General features: G+C 55.3%; 1 protein-coding gene across 4 annotated transcripts; it reads right to left on the bottom strand.

Annotated features, from left to right (window-relative positions):
- Window positions 1–348: 348 nt before the first annotated feature.
- LOC125360432 (cysteine and histidine-rich protein 1) lies at window positions 349–16,276 on the bottom strand. 4 transcript variants are annotated; one of them, XM_048358373.1, is made up of 4 exons: window positions 15,543–16,234; window positions 3,747–3,985; window positions 3,036–3,247; window positions 349–1,486 (listed from the first exon to the last, which is right to left on the bottom strand). In XM_048358373.1, exons 1-4 carry the CDS (start codon window positions 15,633–15,635, stop codon window positions 1,095–1,097), a joined length of 936 nt encoding a protein of 311 aa, XP_048214330.1. In that variant the 5' UTR covers window positions 15,636–16,234; the 3' UTR covers window positions 349–1,094. The 4 variants fall into 4 exon arrangements, with proteins under 4 accessions (XP_048214330.1, XP_048214326.1, XP_048214328.1 ...); XM_048358369.1 differs by lacking the exon at window positions 15,543–16,234 and adding an exon at window positions 12,054–12,599; XM_048358371.1 differs by lacking the exons at window positions 349–1,486; window positions 15,543–16,234 and adding exons at window positions 1,513–2,783; window positions 12,054–12,603.
- Window positions 16,277–16,530: the final 254 nt, after the last annotated feature.

The following is a 16,530-nucleotide window of genomic DNA, read 5'->3' as shown; positions in this document are numbered from 1 at the left end:
AGGATCCCCATCTCCTGAGCAGGACCGAACTGGGTAAGTCTTAGTCTTCACAGTAGCTTGGAGGTTCCTGGGGAAGAAACCAGGCCCAGACACTCCATGAAGGGCTGTTGTCTACCCCGTGAGACCCAAACTCTGGCCCTACTCAGCCTCCAACACAGCATCAGCCAAGTCAAGGCTGGAGAGGGTCTACCTCCCTCAGGCAACAAACCACTGTCCTGCCTGGCCCTGGCAGTGGCTCCCCAATTAAAACAGGCAGTCACGTGGGGCGGTTGCCTGTACTTTCACAGCCAGCAGCTGAGCCTGCCTCCTTCGAGTAGACTCTCTCTTACTAGAACTGCATCACGTATAGAAGAGCCTGTGAAGAGTTTAATTTTTTTCCTGGGAAAAGAGAATTTCACCCTGCATTCCGAAAACATTTGCTGAGCCCTGGTGGCCATGTCCTGCCTCCTTGGTGCAGCCAGTGGCTGAGGAAGCCCCTTCCTGGCTCTCCCTGGCCAGGCCTCCCAACATCTCTGACAGACTAGAGTAGCAGGCAGTGTCTTTGAGTCTTTCCTGGGGAAGCACACACAGGTGCAAGACAGGGAAGGTTTAGACTCCTAGGCTAAACCAAAGCTCCTACAGTCCATTCACGGCCACGCCTTCCCCTCCAACAAAACAGAAAGTAGGAAACAAGGCTGCCTTTTTAATTGCAATCAAATATGCCGTCTGAAGTCAATGAGGGCCCCTGAGCCCAGCCCGGGAACCAGAGCAGGCAGCGCCACCTTGTTGAGGATGGGAACCGGGGCAGAGGCGGCTGGCTTCTCACCCTCCTTGCCACCTGTCCCTGTGTGCCTGGGGGAGCCCAGAGTAGTTTCCTCTGTGATCAGCTCAGCCTCTGGCTGCCCGCAGGAGGGGAGAGGCAGGAGTGAGGGGGTGAGCTGGAGGCAGGGACCCTGTTGCACACGCATGCAGACTTTCCCAGTGCTTGGTTTGTTTGTTCTCCTTCTTTGCTGAAAATGATCAGATAGTCGTGTGAAGCCGCTGCCAAGCCAGGGGTGAAGGGGACAGTGGTGTCGAACAATGGCCCTCGGCTCCTTGGGCATCCTGGGCCCAGCCTATTTCTGTATTTGGAATAGGAAGAGCCGTAGGTTGATGTTCTTGGCGGCCAGCAGCTTGTTGCACTCCACGGAGTCGATGATGGGCAGCGGCACGTAGTCCGTCTCATTGCTCTCATTGGTGAAGACAAAGTGGTAGATGACTGGACTGATCCTCACGTCGTCGTAGGGGCCCTTGAGCAGCAGGAAGGAACACTCCAAGGGTGCTGTAACCTTGCTTTTGAGGAGCAGCTGGAAGGAAAGCGTGCGCTTGCACGACAGGTTGGGGTTGCGCTCCGAGTCATTCACACGAGCCTTCAGGACCCATGTCTGGTTCAGCACCGTGAACCTCGGCGTCTCATAGTATAGGCGTGTGATGAAGTCATCTGTGCGGTAAGGCCGGAACTGAACCTCTGTGGAGACAGACAGGGCCGGAAACGGCCAACTGTTAATTTGGGCAGGGCCTGGTGGTGGCGCCTTCTCCGACCGGGCCAAGGAAGGCTCAGCCAGGGAGGAAGGCAACTTACCCGGACAAAGCCAGCTCTACTTGTCACAAGGCAAGAAAACACGATTATGGCAAATGGAGGCGCATAAGCTTTGTTGGGGGGAAATAACTACAAACAGAATCAATACTGGATCATCTCAAGGCCATGGGAGGTCATGCCACATCTCAGGTGTGGCCAACCCACAAGGCCTCCCTCCTCACCCTCAGCCCCAGTGCCCCACAGGGGCAGGGTAAGCAGACACACAGACAGGATGCAGTTCTGAGAACAAGTGCACTTTATTGGTTCCAATACAGAGCTGCCAGAAAAGCCGGTGGGCAGGCATGTGACACCTGGTCCTGCCTGAGGGGAATGCAGGTTCCTCAGGTGTTGCACTGTGATGCAGGCTCTGCCTTGACCATCTGTGGGGCCATCAGTCAGTGGGCAGACCTGCCTTCGCAGTCCTCTTGTGAGCCCATAGCCTGTGGCTGGCAAGTCTCTCTCTGTGGAGGCGTGGACTCTCAGGCAGCCAGTCCTTTCTGCGTGAACGGGGCTTCCCACCTGGTCCCTTTCACAACCACATGTCCCAGCTCACCCAGACCCCACCGTCGGTCAGACCAGCCAGGGCTGCTCCTAATCTGGGGCATGACTTCCTGCCGGTGCAGTCCCCTGGGCCCTTGGCTTTTCTGGCCTACAAAAAGCCAGGCTCAGTCTCTAGACAGCTTTGTGTGACTGGCTGCCCAAAACTGCCCTGGGTACTTTGAGCAGGCCACCTGGGCTGAGCAGTAGAGGAATGGAGTTTCCCTGAGTGGCCCCAATGTCAGCAGATGCTTCTTGCTGCTCTTTGGCCTAGTCTCTGGCCTGGCTTCTGTTCCCCGACACGTTCAAAGGCGAGCCACAAGATCCAACGGGCATAGGCCCAGTCCAGCCTGCCCATCTGTGGGTATCACTCCCAGTTCTACAGTATGAGCTGGCGCCCTCAGCTTGCTCTGGAGCCCTGTCCCTGAATGGCTTCATGCAAGCCTTAGGAGGTGCTGTGGCCACGTCAGAGACCATCTGAAGGCAGGACCTGACTTGATGGAGAACTCTTCTTGATCCAGGCTCCGAGGGTAACACCCTGAGCTCCCAAGCCTCCCTGAGACACACCCAACTTCCTGGCTAGACTCCAACCATCTCAAGTCTGTGGAGCAGCTCATAGTGAGGACACCACCCTGTTCGGGTGGTGGGCCAGGGTGGGGAGGAGCCGCTGTGAGAGCCAGGCAGGTGTGCCCTAGGGCCCTGTCAGCACATCCCATTGCTCAGTCTCCAAACCATCTTCTTCCCCAAGGTATCCTCTTGGCCAAGAAGAGCTGTCCAGAGCCCGGCCTTCCAACACAGCCTGTGCCCACTTCCCAGAGCCTCAACTCCCTCCTCCCCACCACTGGGCCTTCTGCCCCAGGCAATACCTGTGCAGCATGCAGCAAGTGGTGGGGCGCCTCACCTGTGTAGCCGATCTTCTCGAAGCTCAGCAGGCTGAAGATGCTGTTGTATAGCTGCATCTCCTTGCGGTGGCTCTGGTCCATCTCATCGAGGATTTCCATCAGCTCATTGCCTGTCTTGGTTGGGTGGGCACATGCAGCCTCATGCACTGTCAGCTCATGGAAGGGGCCGTGCCATGGGCAGCCAATGCGCTTGTACTTGCACTGGGTCACCCTGGAAGAAGGTGAGCACAGTGGTCATGCCTGTGCCTAGGACAGGCAGTCATGTCCAGCTATCTTCCAGAGACCATGTCTGCCCCACCACAAACTTCTCCCTGCAGGACACATTGAATGGTAACCCTAGCCAACCAGGACGAGTTCAAAGCACACATTTGTGTACTTGTGGACAAAAGAGAGAAAGAGTGGGAGCAAGGTGAGGGGGGAGGTGCAAGAGCTCTATGTTCTAGCATGCCTCCTGCATCCGCTGCCGTGGTGTCTCTCCTCTGCTTAGTACTAAAGCAGCTGCTGACCATGGTCCTGGACCCCATTCAGCCTTGCTCCAGGAGCCTATGCGCACAGCTATTGTCTGGGACAATAGGGCAAGTGCATGTATAATACCCGCAGCCAATGGTGACCAGTCAGGTCATCCTGTCAAGACATGCCTCTACCAGGGTAGACTCCCAGTCCTATCCTGAGCCCCCACGGTGTGGCTGACCCTTAGCAGTCGCAGTTACCTGTCCTGGCACTCCTCTTTCTGGTGCCTCTCTAAGAGGGAGCGGGGAAACTGGCGCAGGCAGAAGCCACACTCTGAGGGCAGCTCACTCACAGCTTTCTCCACAGCCAGGTTTCGGCAGCAGAGGCTCTTACTGATCTCACAACGACAGTTGGGGCATGTGGCCTGCTCCTCCTTCAGCCGGGCATCTGCTAGTAGGTGGATAAAACAGCCAGCGCACATCAAGTGACCGTTAGTACACTGCGAAGAAGGAAAGGGAGGTGAAGCTCACAGGCCCACAGGATGCACACCTGTACATGTGCCTGCCTGCCCTGCTGGCTCCAGCCAGGTCAGGCCAACTGTCCAAAGGGACTTTAGTTGTGAAGAAAGGAGTATGTGCTGGTTCCAAGTTGAGTTAGTGTCTAGAAACACTGAGAGCGTCTCAAAGGGGATGTGCCAGGACATAGCTAGCTCTGTGGAGAGCAAGGTCTTTTCAGGTCATGAAGGTCCCCACTACCTGTGGCCAAACTGTAACTGAGCTAACACATCAGGACTAGAAACCTGTTTTTTTTTTTCCATTTTTCCTGTCTTACAAGAACACTCAGCTCTCAGCCTAGCACAACAGGGGTGCTCAGCTAGCAGCTATCCATTAGGAAAGCAGATGCTGCTTACTTGTACCGAGGCAGGCACCCTCTCCTTGGCTTTTAGAAAGGTTACTGATGAGGGGGCTAGAATTGGTCTAGGCTGACCTCAACCCTGGCCCTTCCATGCCAGCCCTCACTGGTGAACACAAGTGAAGGCCTGTAAATGCTAGCACCCAAGGAATGCAACTACCTGTCGGGACTTCTCCAGAAGCCCTGGAACAAAGCTGCGGCAGGCAGGAAGCTGAGTTGGCTCAAGATGAAAGCAGGTGAGGAAGGGACTGCAGGTAGACATGGTGCTGAGTTTGGCTGGGTCAGCAGGACCCAGGCCCTTCCTTGCTCATGTGGATAGCAGGCTGCGGGAACCACTCCCATCCTAGGTGTCTCACTCACTCAATGCACTGAGTGCCACTTGGTGCCATCAAGAGATACAGAATGGATGTGGGCTTGGCTTTTGAGGGGCTCACAGTATGAGAGGTGGCCCAAACACTAGGTATACCACACAGATGCTTTTCTGCAGTGTGCCCTGGGGCAAGGTACTGAGAAGGGCACTGCCTGACTGTGACACTCCTGCACAGGTGGGGTGCTTAGTAAACTCCAGCTGGAACCTTGCCTCAGCGGTTCTTTCAGATCCCACAGGCCAGGTCTGAGATCCAGTGAGTGATAGAATCTGCGGAGGACAGTGACAGGCCTGCTTCTATAGCAATGCCACCTATTATCTGCATTCAAATCTGAGTAAAGTTAAAAATTAAAATGTGTACTACTGGTTATAAGAATGATCTGGCTAAGTTGAGTCTGGTGAACAGGTGGGTAGTGGGGTGAGACAGGTCCTAAATGAGAAAATCTACCTGCCAAGAAGCCAGTGGGAATGGACTCAAGGTTGGAGGCAACACAATTGTGGAACCCAGGTTATAAGTCCCCAAAGCCCCTGACTGAGTGCTGTCTGGGCTGAGGGGTACTATGTCTTCTGGAAGGCATGGAAGGACACAACATAGTACCAAATCACCATGTGTTCCAGGGAGGGAATCTCAAGAGAACCCCTCAGAAGTGAAGCCCAGTGACACAGCACCCAATGAGCACCCCCCAATGAGGAAACCCAATAAATAGATCATCAGCAGTGAGACTCTCTGGGACTTGGAATCCCAACACTGATCCATGTGGACAGATCCAGGTCCTTCCTGGTAAGAAGCTGCCTAGGTCTTTGATGAGGATCTAGGCCTGGCTCTGTAAACTTAATTCGAGGAACCATCAAGCCTGTGCAGATCTTTCCTGGCCCTCCCAGTGTTTTCAAGCTGGGCTGGAGACACTAACTCGTACCTCTCAGTCCCCTGAGCCTTTCCTCCTGGTTCTGAGCAGTTCAGAAAACTCAGAAAGGTGTCCCAGGCCCTACTCCAAGGGAGCACTGAGGCCACTAAGCATGTTACCACTTGCTTCCCAACACTATTCCTGCTCCCCTTCAGAGAGCCCTAAGAATCTCAGCCAGCTCTGGCTATAGGTTCCAACACAGGCTCAGGCAATTCTATACTACAGAGGTAAGTGCTTTCCTCCTCTGGCTTCCTCTGGGCCTCCAGATGGATCTACAAACTATGTATGAAGGAGGGCGGGAGGATGTGGAGTACCATAGCCTCAACAGCTCAGCTCTGAGTCTGAGCACAGCAAGATCCATCCAGCCAAGGGTCAACCCACACCTCACCAGCTGTTGAGTGGATGCTATTTAGGTAAGCCACAGGACAACACCCAGACCAATCTGTAGTGTTCCCATAGCAGGAGATCATCATGCTCCAGAGCCTTCCCACAACTTCCTGAGTAAGACTCAATTCTCTACACATACAGCTATATGGCTGGGCCAGACTGTAGTTGGCGCCCAGACTTGTGCCCACTGCCGAGCCAGAAGCTGGGTCCCAGGTTATGCCTGGCATGCCGGTCATAGAACTTACATGCAACATGCTTTATGTCAGCCCCAAGAGCCCAGGTGCCTCCAGAAACAGCCTCTACTGTATCTAGGTGAGGTTGCCTTGCCCACCAGCAGCAAGTAAGGTCCTGGACCCATAATCTAGGATGATACCACAGGACCTCCTAGGAAAGGTGCTGGTTTGGAGACACAGTGCTGGCTCAGACCCCATTCCACAGGTTATCAACAGCACAACCTTGGGCTCATTTTCCTCTGTGTGACTGTTTTCTCAGGTGCACAAAGAGATGAATTTGATGAGATGGGAGAGACAACATGTCTGGAAGCAAGGCTTGGCACCCATACCAAAGCAGGCTAAGAACAAATACCACTTGTATCCATCCAAGGCAGACTCCCTGGGGACTCTATCACCAGGAAAGCTGAGGTTCTAGGTCCTTTGTAGATGCTGAATACACACAAGTAGTCTATAAAAGCCATCTGTGCTTGCACCTCTGGAACAGCACCTAGTCCTTCCCAACCCCACTGGCCTTGCTATGGTCAGCTCATGTATGGTCAGCCTATGCATACCTGGGCCACATGCATCTGAGCTGGCTTTTACTCTGGGTTAAGGGAGTTGGGTGAATTCGCTGGGCTCAAGGAGAAGCCCTGCTCCTGGGCCATGAATAGGTCTTAGGTAACCAGCCTCCATGACTTCTAGTTGGCAATAAGTCCTTTTTTTTTTTTTTGGCCAGTCCTGGGGCTCAAACTCAGGGCCTGAGCGCTGTTCCTGGCTTCTTTTTTGCTCAAGGCTACTCTGCCAAGTTGGGCCACAGTGCCACTTCTGGCCTTTTCTATATATGTAGTACTGAGGAATTGAACCTAGGGCTTCATGCATGCTAGGCAGGCACTCTTGCCACTAGGCCATACTCCCAGCCCAGCAATACGTTCCTTACAGTCAGTTGGCTTTTCGGATCCCTTTCAAACCCTGGGAACTCATTCTTGGCACTTGATGCCAGTTGGCACTCAGACCCATGTGGACCATCCACCCTCCTGCTCAGAAGGTAAGGGACCATAGGTCCTAAATAGAGGACATTAGTGCCAAATTGCAACCCAGGTGCTTCCCTTGGAGCACTAACCCCAAAGCACTGCTCAGCCAGATGGAAGCTCCCTTCCTCTCCAGAGCCTTCTAGTGTCTAGGGTGCAAAGCTCCTCCAGGTTCAGCAGCACCTAGAGGTGTTCTAATCCATGTACTTAACCCAGCCTTTTGAACCTACTCTGTTAACCACAGGCCTAAACAGGATTAGTTCCTTGTCCAAGGTCATATAGCCAGAAAGGAAGAAATAAGGGCATGAACTTCAGCCTGGCAGAAGTGCCCAGGCTAGATCTGAAGTTCTCAGTAGAGACTTGGCTCAAGTGGTAGTGCACCAGCTTAGTAAGTACAAGGTCTTGAGTTCAAACCCCAGTACTGCCCAAAATTATATGTGTGTGTGTGTATCTATCTATCTATCTGTGTATCTATCTATCTATCAATCTATCTATCTATATATTTACCACTGCAAAAAGTACAACCTAGTCTAGAAATCCTCCTGGCTCAGGATTTTGGACAATTAAGCAGACTTATTTCCAAACCTCTTCCCTGCTTCAAAGAACTAGTCAGTAGTAACAGATCTCAGGCCCTGTGGTGACTTGCTAAGTACCATGTGGTCTCATGGGGGTCTTAAGCAGAGATGGAACTGCCTCTGCTTCCTGGGCCTTTCACCTGTCAACCAAGTAATTACTCCCTCATGCTGAGACCTGATGCAGAGGCAGAAGCATTGAGGTGGTAGAGCAGCAGAACATATGAACTCTTCCCCTTGAAAGTGGAGATAGCCTGAGTCAGGTGGACATAGATGGGAAGGAATCTTTGCGGCAGGGAAAAGAGAAGGCTCTAAAAGAACATCCCACCTCAGTCAAGCCCAAGAGGAAGAGCAGAGATGGACAGGGATGTGATGAGGGGCAGCTCAGGCAAAAAGCTAGCAGAAGACAGGGCGATGCCACAGGGCCCAGGTCAGAGGAAGCAGCTACAAGCCAACTAGATACAGAATGAACCACTGCGGTTACAGAGCCTCTCCACCCCCAAATGACCACCGATCCCCGCACTCAACAGTTCATGAGGAGTGAGAATAATTAGTGTGTCTTCCTCAACATGTCAGTGCTAAGGCTTTAGGCCTTCTGTTATCCATAGGAACGGTCGGGCCTGCCAAATGCCACCTGTGCTGCCAGGGAAATTTTAGATAGTGATAAGAGCAGATACAGGATATAAGCAGTGGCTCATACACCTGTTCCTGAAACTGAGCCCTTGGATCTGCACCTCCCATGGAGGACCATATTGAATCTTTTTTCTTTTTTTTTCTTCTTTTTTTTTTGCCAGTCGTGGGCCTTGGACTCAGGGCCTGAGCACTGTCCCTGGCTTCTTTTTTGCTCAAGGCTAGCACTCTGCCGCCTGAGCCACAGCGCCCCTTCTGGCCGTTTTCCGTATATGTGGTGCTGGGGAATCGAACCGAGAGCTTCATGTGTAGGAGGCAAGTACTCTTGCCACCAGGCCATATTCCCAGCCCCCATATTGAATCTTTTTTTTTTTTTTCTTGTTGGTTGTGGCGTCTTGAACCTAGGGCCCGGGTTCTGTCCCTGAGCTTTTGTGCTCAAGGCTAGCATTCTACCACTGTGAACCACAGTACCATCTCTGGTTTTCTGGTGGTTAATTGGAGGTAAGAGCCTCGTAGACTTTCCTGGCTGGCTTCTAACTGTGATCCTCAGATCTCAGCCTCCTGAGTAGCTAGGATTAAGATGTAAGCCACTGGCGCCTGGCTCACACTGAATCTTGTATGAAAGGCTGCACTAAGACAGCTGGGAGGAGCAAGGAAGGTTATGGCTGCAACATCTCAGGCACCACTGAGGCTGCGTCTTCCTCAGAATAGGCACTTCCATGAGCAGAGATGCCAACAGGTCATACTGCCCTCAGATCTCAGGGTTGTACCCAGAGCAGGGTGTGTGCCTGCCTTCTTATGTGGATACTCCTGCTGCCCTCCAGACATCCACTGGTGCCTGCCTGGAACTTTCTAGGACTTAATCAGGATACATGGAGGTGGATGCAAATCTTGCCAAGCCAGCTGCCCAAGATACACCTAACAACCACAGAGAACATAAAAGCACACATCTGATGTACCTTCTGTGGCCCTTAACCTGACATGACAGGGGCACAGCAGTAAGAGTCACCAGGTTAAGGGCCTTCGCTTGACACCTGAGGAAGTTCCCCAGCCTTTGGTGTGTGCATATGTGGGTTTGGGCCACAGGGAAGCTGGCCCTGCAGGTGCAGGTCCAAGGGCTGTCTCAGGACCAGGTATATGAGCCAATGCTTATATCCTACATCTGCTCTTATCACTACCTAAAATTTCCCTGGCAGCACAGGTGGTATTTGGCAGATACACTCTGAAATCATTATGCACTCAGCTAACTCCAGAGGCCTGTGGGGTTTTCCCCACAGTCCAGTGCCAGGCACTCAAGTCTTCTTCTTACCCCAGAGCAAATGCTTGAGCCTGCCACTAGGATGTACAATATGGCTGGCACTTAGCCAGTGCCATGTTCTGTTGGGGTCAGGCAAAATGTTGACAGCAGGAACAGAAGGACAGAAGGAACAGAAGGAGACTGGGACACAGAAGGCAGACTATTAATATGGGTCACTTAAGAGGGCTAGAAGGAAGTGGCCCTGTGGCTCAAGTGGTACAGCACTAGCCTTGAGCTGAAGAGCTCAGGCACAGCACCCAGGCCCTGAGTTCAAGCTCCACAACCAACCAAAAATAAATTAGTGTGCTTGCCTAGTATACATGAAGCCCTGCATTCAATTCCTCAATACCACATAAACAGAAAAAAACGAAGTGGGGCTATGGCTCAAGTGGTAGAGCTCTAGCCTTTAGTACAGAGAGGCTCAGGGTCAGAGCCCAGGCCCTGAGTTCTAGCCCCAAGACTGGTTAAAAAGAGGGCTAGAAGACAGAGGGTCTGAGCACAGCGTAAGTGGTAAAATATGACAGTCTCTTCTCCTACCCAGACCCCATAGAACCTTGGTAAGGATAGCAACAATAACCCTCCAGGGCTATGGAAGCATCTCTGGGGGCACTGAGACAGTAAGAAGCTTCATTCCTTCTCCTACTCCCCGCCCCCCATCTTAGTATCTATGTATCTTATATAGTAACTATTAACCAGAGCAAATTCCAATACTTGCCTACAGCTCTCCCACAACCATACCTTCAAATTCATTGCCTATTAATTCTGGGCTTCTGTAGACAACAGGGAAGCCACTTTACTCCATGTATTACCTGGGGAAAATGCAGGTGGGGCAGGGACAAGTGGCAGGACTATAGCCCAGTGTCAGTGCCCATAGCTCCTTTCAGAGGTTTGCATCCAGGGAAGCCACTGGGCAGTCAAGCCTGGAAGGGCAGCTCCTGCCATCCCAATGCTACAGCTGCTCAGCTGCCTCCCTCCAGCTGCCCAGGCCAGAGCTCACTTTCAACATAGGGCAGGATGGTTTGAACCAGCCAGTCTCAGAAGCCTGGTCATCATCTACTCTGAGCAGAAGTTGTGGCTGTATGTGTGGGCCAGAAGCCAGCATCCAAAAGCCTGTCATCATGCCAGGTCCAGCTGCAGCCCATGCATAGGAGAGAAAACAAGACTCCCCTCTCCACTGCTTTGTCTTGTTAGACTCAAGGCCCAGAAAAAGAAGAACTCTTCCACCAGGGAGGACCAGAAAGATATAGCAAGGAAAAGGGAGCTGTGAGGACACCAGGTCCAAATGGCTTCCAAAGCAAGGGGTTAACATTAGAGCTGAGATCAGCATCTGTGGGAAACCTGGTTGGCTCCTGACACCCAGAAAGGTGAGGGTCCCATCCTGGTTATCTGTGTCCTTCCAAACACCCTCCGGCCAGAAGAGGATCTGGAAACCCAGAAGTAACAACCTAGATAAGCCTCCAGGCTACACAGAAGCAGAGAAAGGAACATCCAACCCCTAGTGACTTCCAGCTGCTGTAAGTGGGGGAAAAAATCTGAAAGGAAATCTGCTTTGCTTCTTGAAGAGGCTGGATGTTGAAGCAGAGTAAGCAGGGTGGAAGAGGCATCCACCTATACCAGGTAACCCCTCAAAGACCCTGAGTCTAGCTGCCACACTGGGTCGTCAACTGAGGAAGAGGAGGGAAGATCTGTGGCACTGGCAGCCTAGAAAGCCAGCCTGTGTGGGGCTTCTTGCAGGCGAGTTCCTCTAGACCAGGGAGCAAAGAGGAGAAACAAGCCCCTCCCTTCTTCCTGTTCTTCAGACGGAAACAGGGCTCTCCGACGGGCAGAAAAAGAGGTGCACAGGAGTTCAGATGAGGAGGGACACGGTTGGGGGTGTGGCTGCCAGAACCCAAGAACTCTGGAGGCCTCGGCGCCGGGACGGCCTAGGAGTGAGGGGCGGCGATGAAGAGAGGCAGGCAGGGAGCGAGGACACCAGTATCCAGCCCTCTGCCGGGGCAACAGGAGGGAAGCTGGGAGGTGTCGAGGAAGGGACCCTGAAGGAACCTGGAAGCGAGGCAGGATCTAAGGAAGAAAGGAAACTAAGACCGGGAAGGGAGCGAGCCGGAACACAAAAAGGGGGCTCGAGGCAGGAAGAGGCGCTCCGGGGTAGGCGCGGGTCTCGCGGGCGCGGAAGGCGGATGCGAGGATCTGAGGGTACCCGGCCACCGGCCTCCGGGCCCGGCCTCGAGGAGACGCGGCGCCGGGCCGGCGGCCCTACCTGGTACACGGAGGCTTTGGGCAGGTCCAGGCACACGGTGCAACACAGCACCGAGTAGAGCCGCTCCTCCAGCTTCCCGCTGCCAGCCGCCGCCGCGGCCGCCGCCGCCTCAGCCGCCTCGGCCGCCCGCAGCCGCTTCTTGGGCGGCGCGTCGGGGTCGCCGGCCGCCTCCTGCAGCTGCCGGGCGCCGGCCAGGCCCGCCTCGTCCGGGAGTCCAGGCCCCGCCGCCTCGCCCAGCGCCGCCGCCGCCGCCGGCCCCGCGGCCGCCCCGGGCCCAGCCCCGACCCCGACTCCGGCCGGCATGGCACCCGCGGGCCCTGCAGCCGGGCCGCCCCCGCCGGCCTCCTCCGCGCCGGACATCGCGGCCGGCCGGCCCGGCGGGCGGGTGCCGGCGCGTTCGCCGGCTGGAAGTTAGGGGCACCGCGCGCCCCTGCCGGCCTCTCGCCGCCGCTGCGACCCCGCAGCCCGCTTGCCGCGCCGCCGCCTCACAGGGCCCAGCCCGCGCGTCGGCCCGCAGCCACCCCGGCCACCGACCCCGGCGCGGCCGCCATCTTTGTTTTCGCTGCGCGCCCCACCCCCGCGCGCCACCGCCCCCTTCTTCCCGCTACGTGGTTCCCCGCGGGCCAATGGGAGCGCCGCCTGGGTGCAGACGGGCCGGCCGCCGCAGCCAATGTGTGAGCGAGGGCGCCGAGAGCCCTCCCTCTGCCAAAGGTGGACCGGAGGAGGCGGGGTTCAGGCAGCCCACTGTGGGCGCACACCTGGAGCGCCAAGCCTGGGCGGGGGCCAGGGACTGCACCTGTAGCTCCAGAGTCCGCGGCTGTCGCGAGCGAGCTACAGTGAGCATCCCGACTTCCACGTCGGGGTGGGTGCCCTGCACCCACCATTGTCCCCAGATACTCAGATTTGTATGTGCTGGGCCCTGTCCTGGCTCATTGGCGTGGAAGGGCAGGAACTGTAACCACCCTGGCGACCACCCCTGTCTTGTGCAGGACAGACAGGATATGCTTCCACAAGATGCAAGCACAGGTACTGCGTGGGAGCGGTGCACGCCAGACCTCAAATCCAATGCTATGCTTAGCCCCGTTTCCTATCCCTGGGGTTGGAGGTTGACGAAAAATCCACGGAGTTAAAGTGAAGGTCTTGGCTTGCACACATAGAGTCAGCACCCAAGAAGGATGTGCGTTTCTGGGAATCACTGCGGCACAGCCCTCTTATTAATACCCAGCTATTAGCCTGTGAATGTCATTGCCTCAGGGGTCACCTGCCAAGACCGGCAAGAATATCTGTAAACCCACCATGTCTCTAGAGAGCAAGGAGCCGGGACTACATCTTCCCAACATAGGAGCCCTCCTAGCAAAGGTGCCAGGAATGAGGTTGCATGCTAGTTCCAGCACATCTCCTCAAGGGAAACCAGCTGGGGTCTTAGGGGTCTTAAGGTACTCACCCAAGGTCCCCTAATTCCTTTCAAGGATGGACTAGTTAACTTGAGTGCTGGTGGCTCACACCTGTAATCCTAGCTACTTCAGGAGGTGAGATCTGAGGATCGTGGTTCAAAACCAACCCAGGCAGGAAAGTCTGTGAAACACTTATCTCCAGTAACTCAGAAAAAGCCATAAGTGGTGCTGTGGCTCAAGTGGTAGAGCACTAGCTTTGAACTAGCTCAGGGATAGTGCCCAGGCCCCAACCAAGTCCAAGCTCCAGGATTGGCAACAACAACAACAAAAAAGGTAATTCCAAATTTCTGGAGAGATGTTAAAGTTTATTGGAAATCAAACCTCTCTCTGGATCCATGATTTTCACATAACCAGTCCCCAAACATACCTGGGACCCTGTCCCTTTCATTCTGGTCTAGGCAAGTCCTTAGAAAAGGGACAGCATTCAGGCTCTGCCCCAACCTGCAGCAGGTTCAATTCAGGAAGAAGGAAAGCCTATGCCTACAGGAGTAGGCCCCCAAGGGCAGGCCAGTAAAGGGGAGATGGTAGCCAGGAGAGCCTTGTCTTGCCGTGCCTGTCATTCCCACTGTAAGCGTTGTGCGTGTAGGGCTCGACAGTAGGCCCAACTGCCTGCAGCCAGGGCCCAGCGACAGATGTCTTCCTTCAGCAGCAGCAGCAACCTGTCCTCTTCCAGCCGGCTGAGGAGGCCTGCTGTCCCCAGCATTGCACCCCCCCACATCCCATAAGTGTTGGCTGTGAAGACGGCCACAATGAGGATGGTCACGGCGACCACCAACAGCATTGCCTGACCAGCCACAGAGCAGCCTTCAGGGCCGAGGTGGTCACCAGCCACTGCAAGCACCATGCCTCCTCCCAGTAGCAGGTTGGCAGAGGATCGGTCCCCATTCACCCAGTGGAAATCGAAGGCCAGAAGGGGAAGGCCGATAACTGTTGCTACCCAGGCTCCAGCAAAACAGTCTTCATGTGTGCCGGGCCCTGGGGTCAGCATGGTGGCGGCAGCCAAAGCCTGGAGCAGGAAGCCAGCAGCAGCCCCTCGACTTGACTGTTGATACAGGAAAAGGAGGACATGTAGGGGAAAGCCAGGAACCACTTTATTTTTTTGGTGGTATTGAGGTTTTGAATTCAGGGTGTGTACTAAAGCCACATCTCCAGCACCTTTGCTCTAAGTTATTTTTCAAATAATATTGGAGCCAGGCACCAATGGCTCATGCATATAATCTTAGCAACTCAAGAGGCTGAGATCTGAGGATCATGATTTTGATGACTACCTGAGCAAGAAAGTCCATGAGGCTCTTATCTACAATTAGCCACCAGAAAACTGGAAGTGGCACTGTGGTTCAAAGTGGTAGAGTACTAGCCTTTAGCAGAAAAGCCCCGGGACAGTGCCCAGGCCCTGAGTTCAAGGCCCACGACCGACAAAAAGGAAAAAAAAAAGTTCTTGTTGGATACTGGTGACTCACACCTGTAATCCTAGATACTCAGGAGTCTGGGATCTGAGGATTGAAGTTTGAAGCCAGCCCAGGCAGGAAACTCCATGAGACTCTTATCTCCAAAAATAAAGAAGGGGAGCTATGGGGCTGGGAATTTGGCCTAGTGGTAGAGTGCTTGCCTCATATACATGAAGCCCTGGGTTCAACTCCTCAGCACCACAGATATAGAAAAAGCCAGAGGTGGCGCTGTGGCTCAAGTGGCAGAGTGCTAGCCTTGAGCAAAAGGAAGCCAGGGACAGTGCTCAGGCTCTGAGTTCAAGGCCCAGGACTGGCAAAAACCAAAAAAAAAAAAAAAAAGGTGGAGCTACGGCTCAAGTGGCAGGGTACTGGCCCCGAACAAAAATAGCTACGAGACAGCGTGCAGGTCCTGAGTTACACAGACCTGAGCCACAGTGCCTAGCAAGGACAACCCTTTTACACAACAAACGTTTGGGGTCTTACGGGGACCCCCAGACTTGCCTTCCACCACTGGAGTGCGGGGATCTGGCGACGGAGCCTCCAGTTAAGGGCGCGAGGGACTTAGCTGTGGACTTGGGGAGACTCACCTGCACAGAGCTCACTGCTGCGTGCAGAGACACGGCTCCCAGCACCAGATGCGACAGGACCGTACTCCATTCGCTTCCCGGCTTTGGGGCCATGGCACCTCGGCCAGCCGTAAATTTGCCAAGACAAGAAAGGGATCTTCAAGTTTGGAGAGAAAATTGCACCGGAGTTGGCGACCCGGGGCTCTAAGGGCCGCTCTCCAGCAATCCAGGGCTCCAGGGCTTTGAGTAGACCTAAGTGAGAGTCAGTCCCAAACTTTCCGAAACCGAGGCCCCGGGGTGAACCGGAGGGGAAGGGCTCGAATTCGGGTGAGACGGGGTAACAAGACTCCGTCCGCTCCGGAGAGGCGTGAAACGGGGACTCGGGGCCGGGAAACGGCGCGGCGCGAAGCGCAGGCCCTGGCGGCGGCCCGGCTCACTCTCGGAGCTGGGCGCGGAGCCGCCTCCGGCGCATCCGAGGGAAGGGGAGGGCGCGCGGGCCGGCCCGGGGGCCGAGGGGCGCGGGCGGCCGGGCCGAGGTGAGGCGCAGAGCTGCGAGCTGAATCTGCCACCAGCGCCGCCGCCCCGGCCGGCTTCCGTGGCGCGGGAGAGCGCCGCCGGGCCCGCCAGCGAGGGGGCGCCGGCTAGAGCGGCGAGGCGGGCTCTGGGGAGGCCAGTGGGAGACTCTAGTGGGGGCTGCTGGAAAGGAGGGCGGGGCCGAGAGCGGCGTACGGGTGGCCGTGAGGCGCCAGGTGACGAGAGCGACGTCGTCGTCGTGGTGAAGGGCCCAGGCGGGGCCGCGGGAGCGGGGCGGGGCTTAGGTGTCCTGGCGGAGCGTCTGGGCGGGGCTTCGGGGGGCGGGGCGGGGGTGGGCGCGTTGTCTGGGCGGGGCTTCAAGAGGAGGGGTGGGGCGTCCGATGGGCCCTGGGCGGGGCGAGGAGGCTGCGCACCTTTACCTTGAGAGTGGGCTGTTAGCTTGCCCGTACTGGGGTGGCTTCCCAGCGCGGGCTCG

This window comes from Perognathus longimembris, chromosome 12, assembly GCF_023159225.1.
Source record: "Perognathus longimembris pacificus isolate PPM17 chromosome 12, ASM2315922v1, whole genome shotgun sequence".
NCBI lineage: Eukaryota > Metazoa > Chordata > Mammalia > Rodentia > Heteromyidae > Perognathus > Perognathus longimembris.
The sequence above is the reverse complement of the archived record's forward strand: the minus strand, read 5'-3'. Positions and strand labels throughout refer to the sequence as shown.

What these genes read in the sequence shown, in the direction of transcription:
- LOC125360432 (XM_048358369.1), bottom strand. Translation starts at nt 12,413, where the DNA reads ATGTCCGGCGCGGAGGAGGCCGGCGGGGGCGGCCCGGCTGCAGGGCCC. An exon ending in AAAGAGGAGTGCCAGGACAG is followed by an intron (nt 3,248 to 3,746) that starts GTAACTGCGACT and finishes ACCTTCTTCCAG; the next exon opens with GGTGACCCAGTGCAAGTACA. An exon ending in CGAGAAGATCGGCTACACAG is followed by an intron (nt 1,487 to 3,035) that starts GTGAGGCGCCCC and finishes CTGTCTCCACAG; the next exon opens with AGGTTCAGTTCCGGCCTTAC.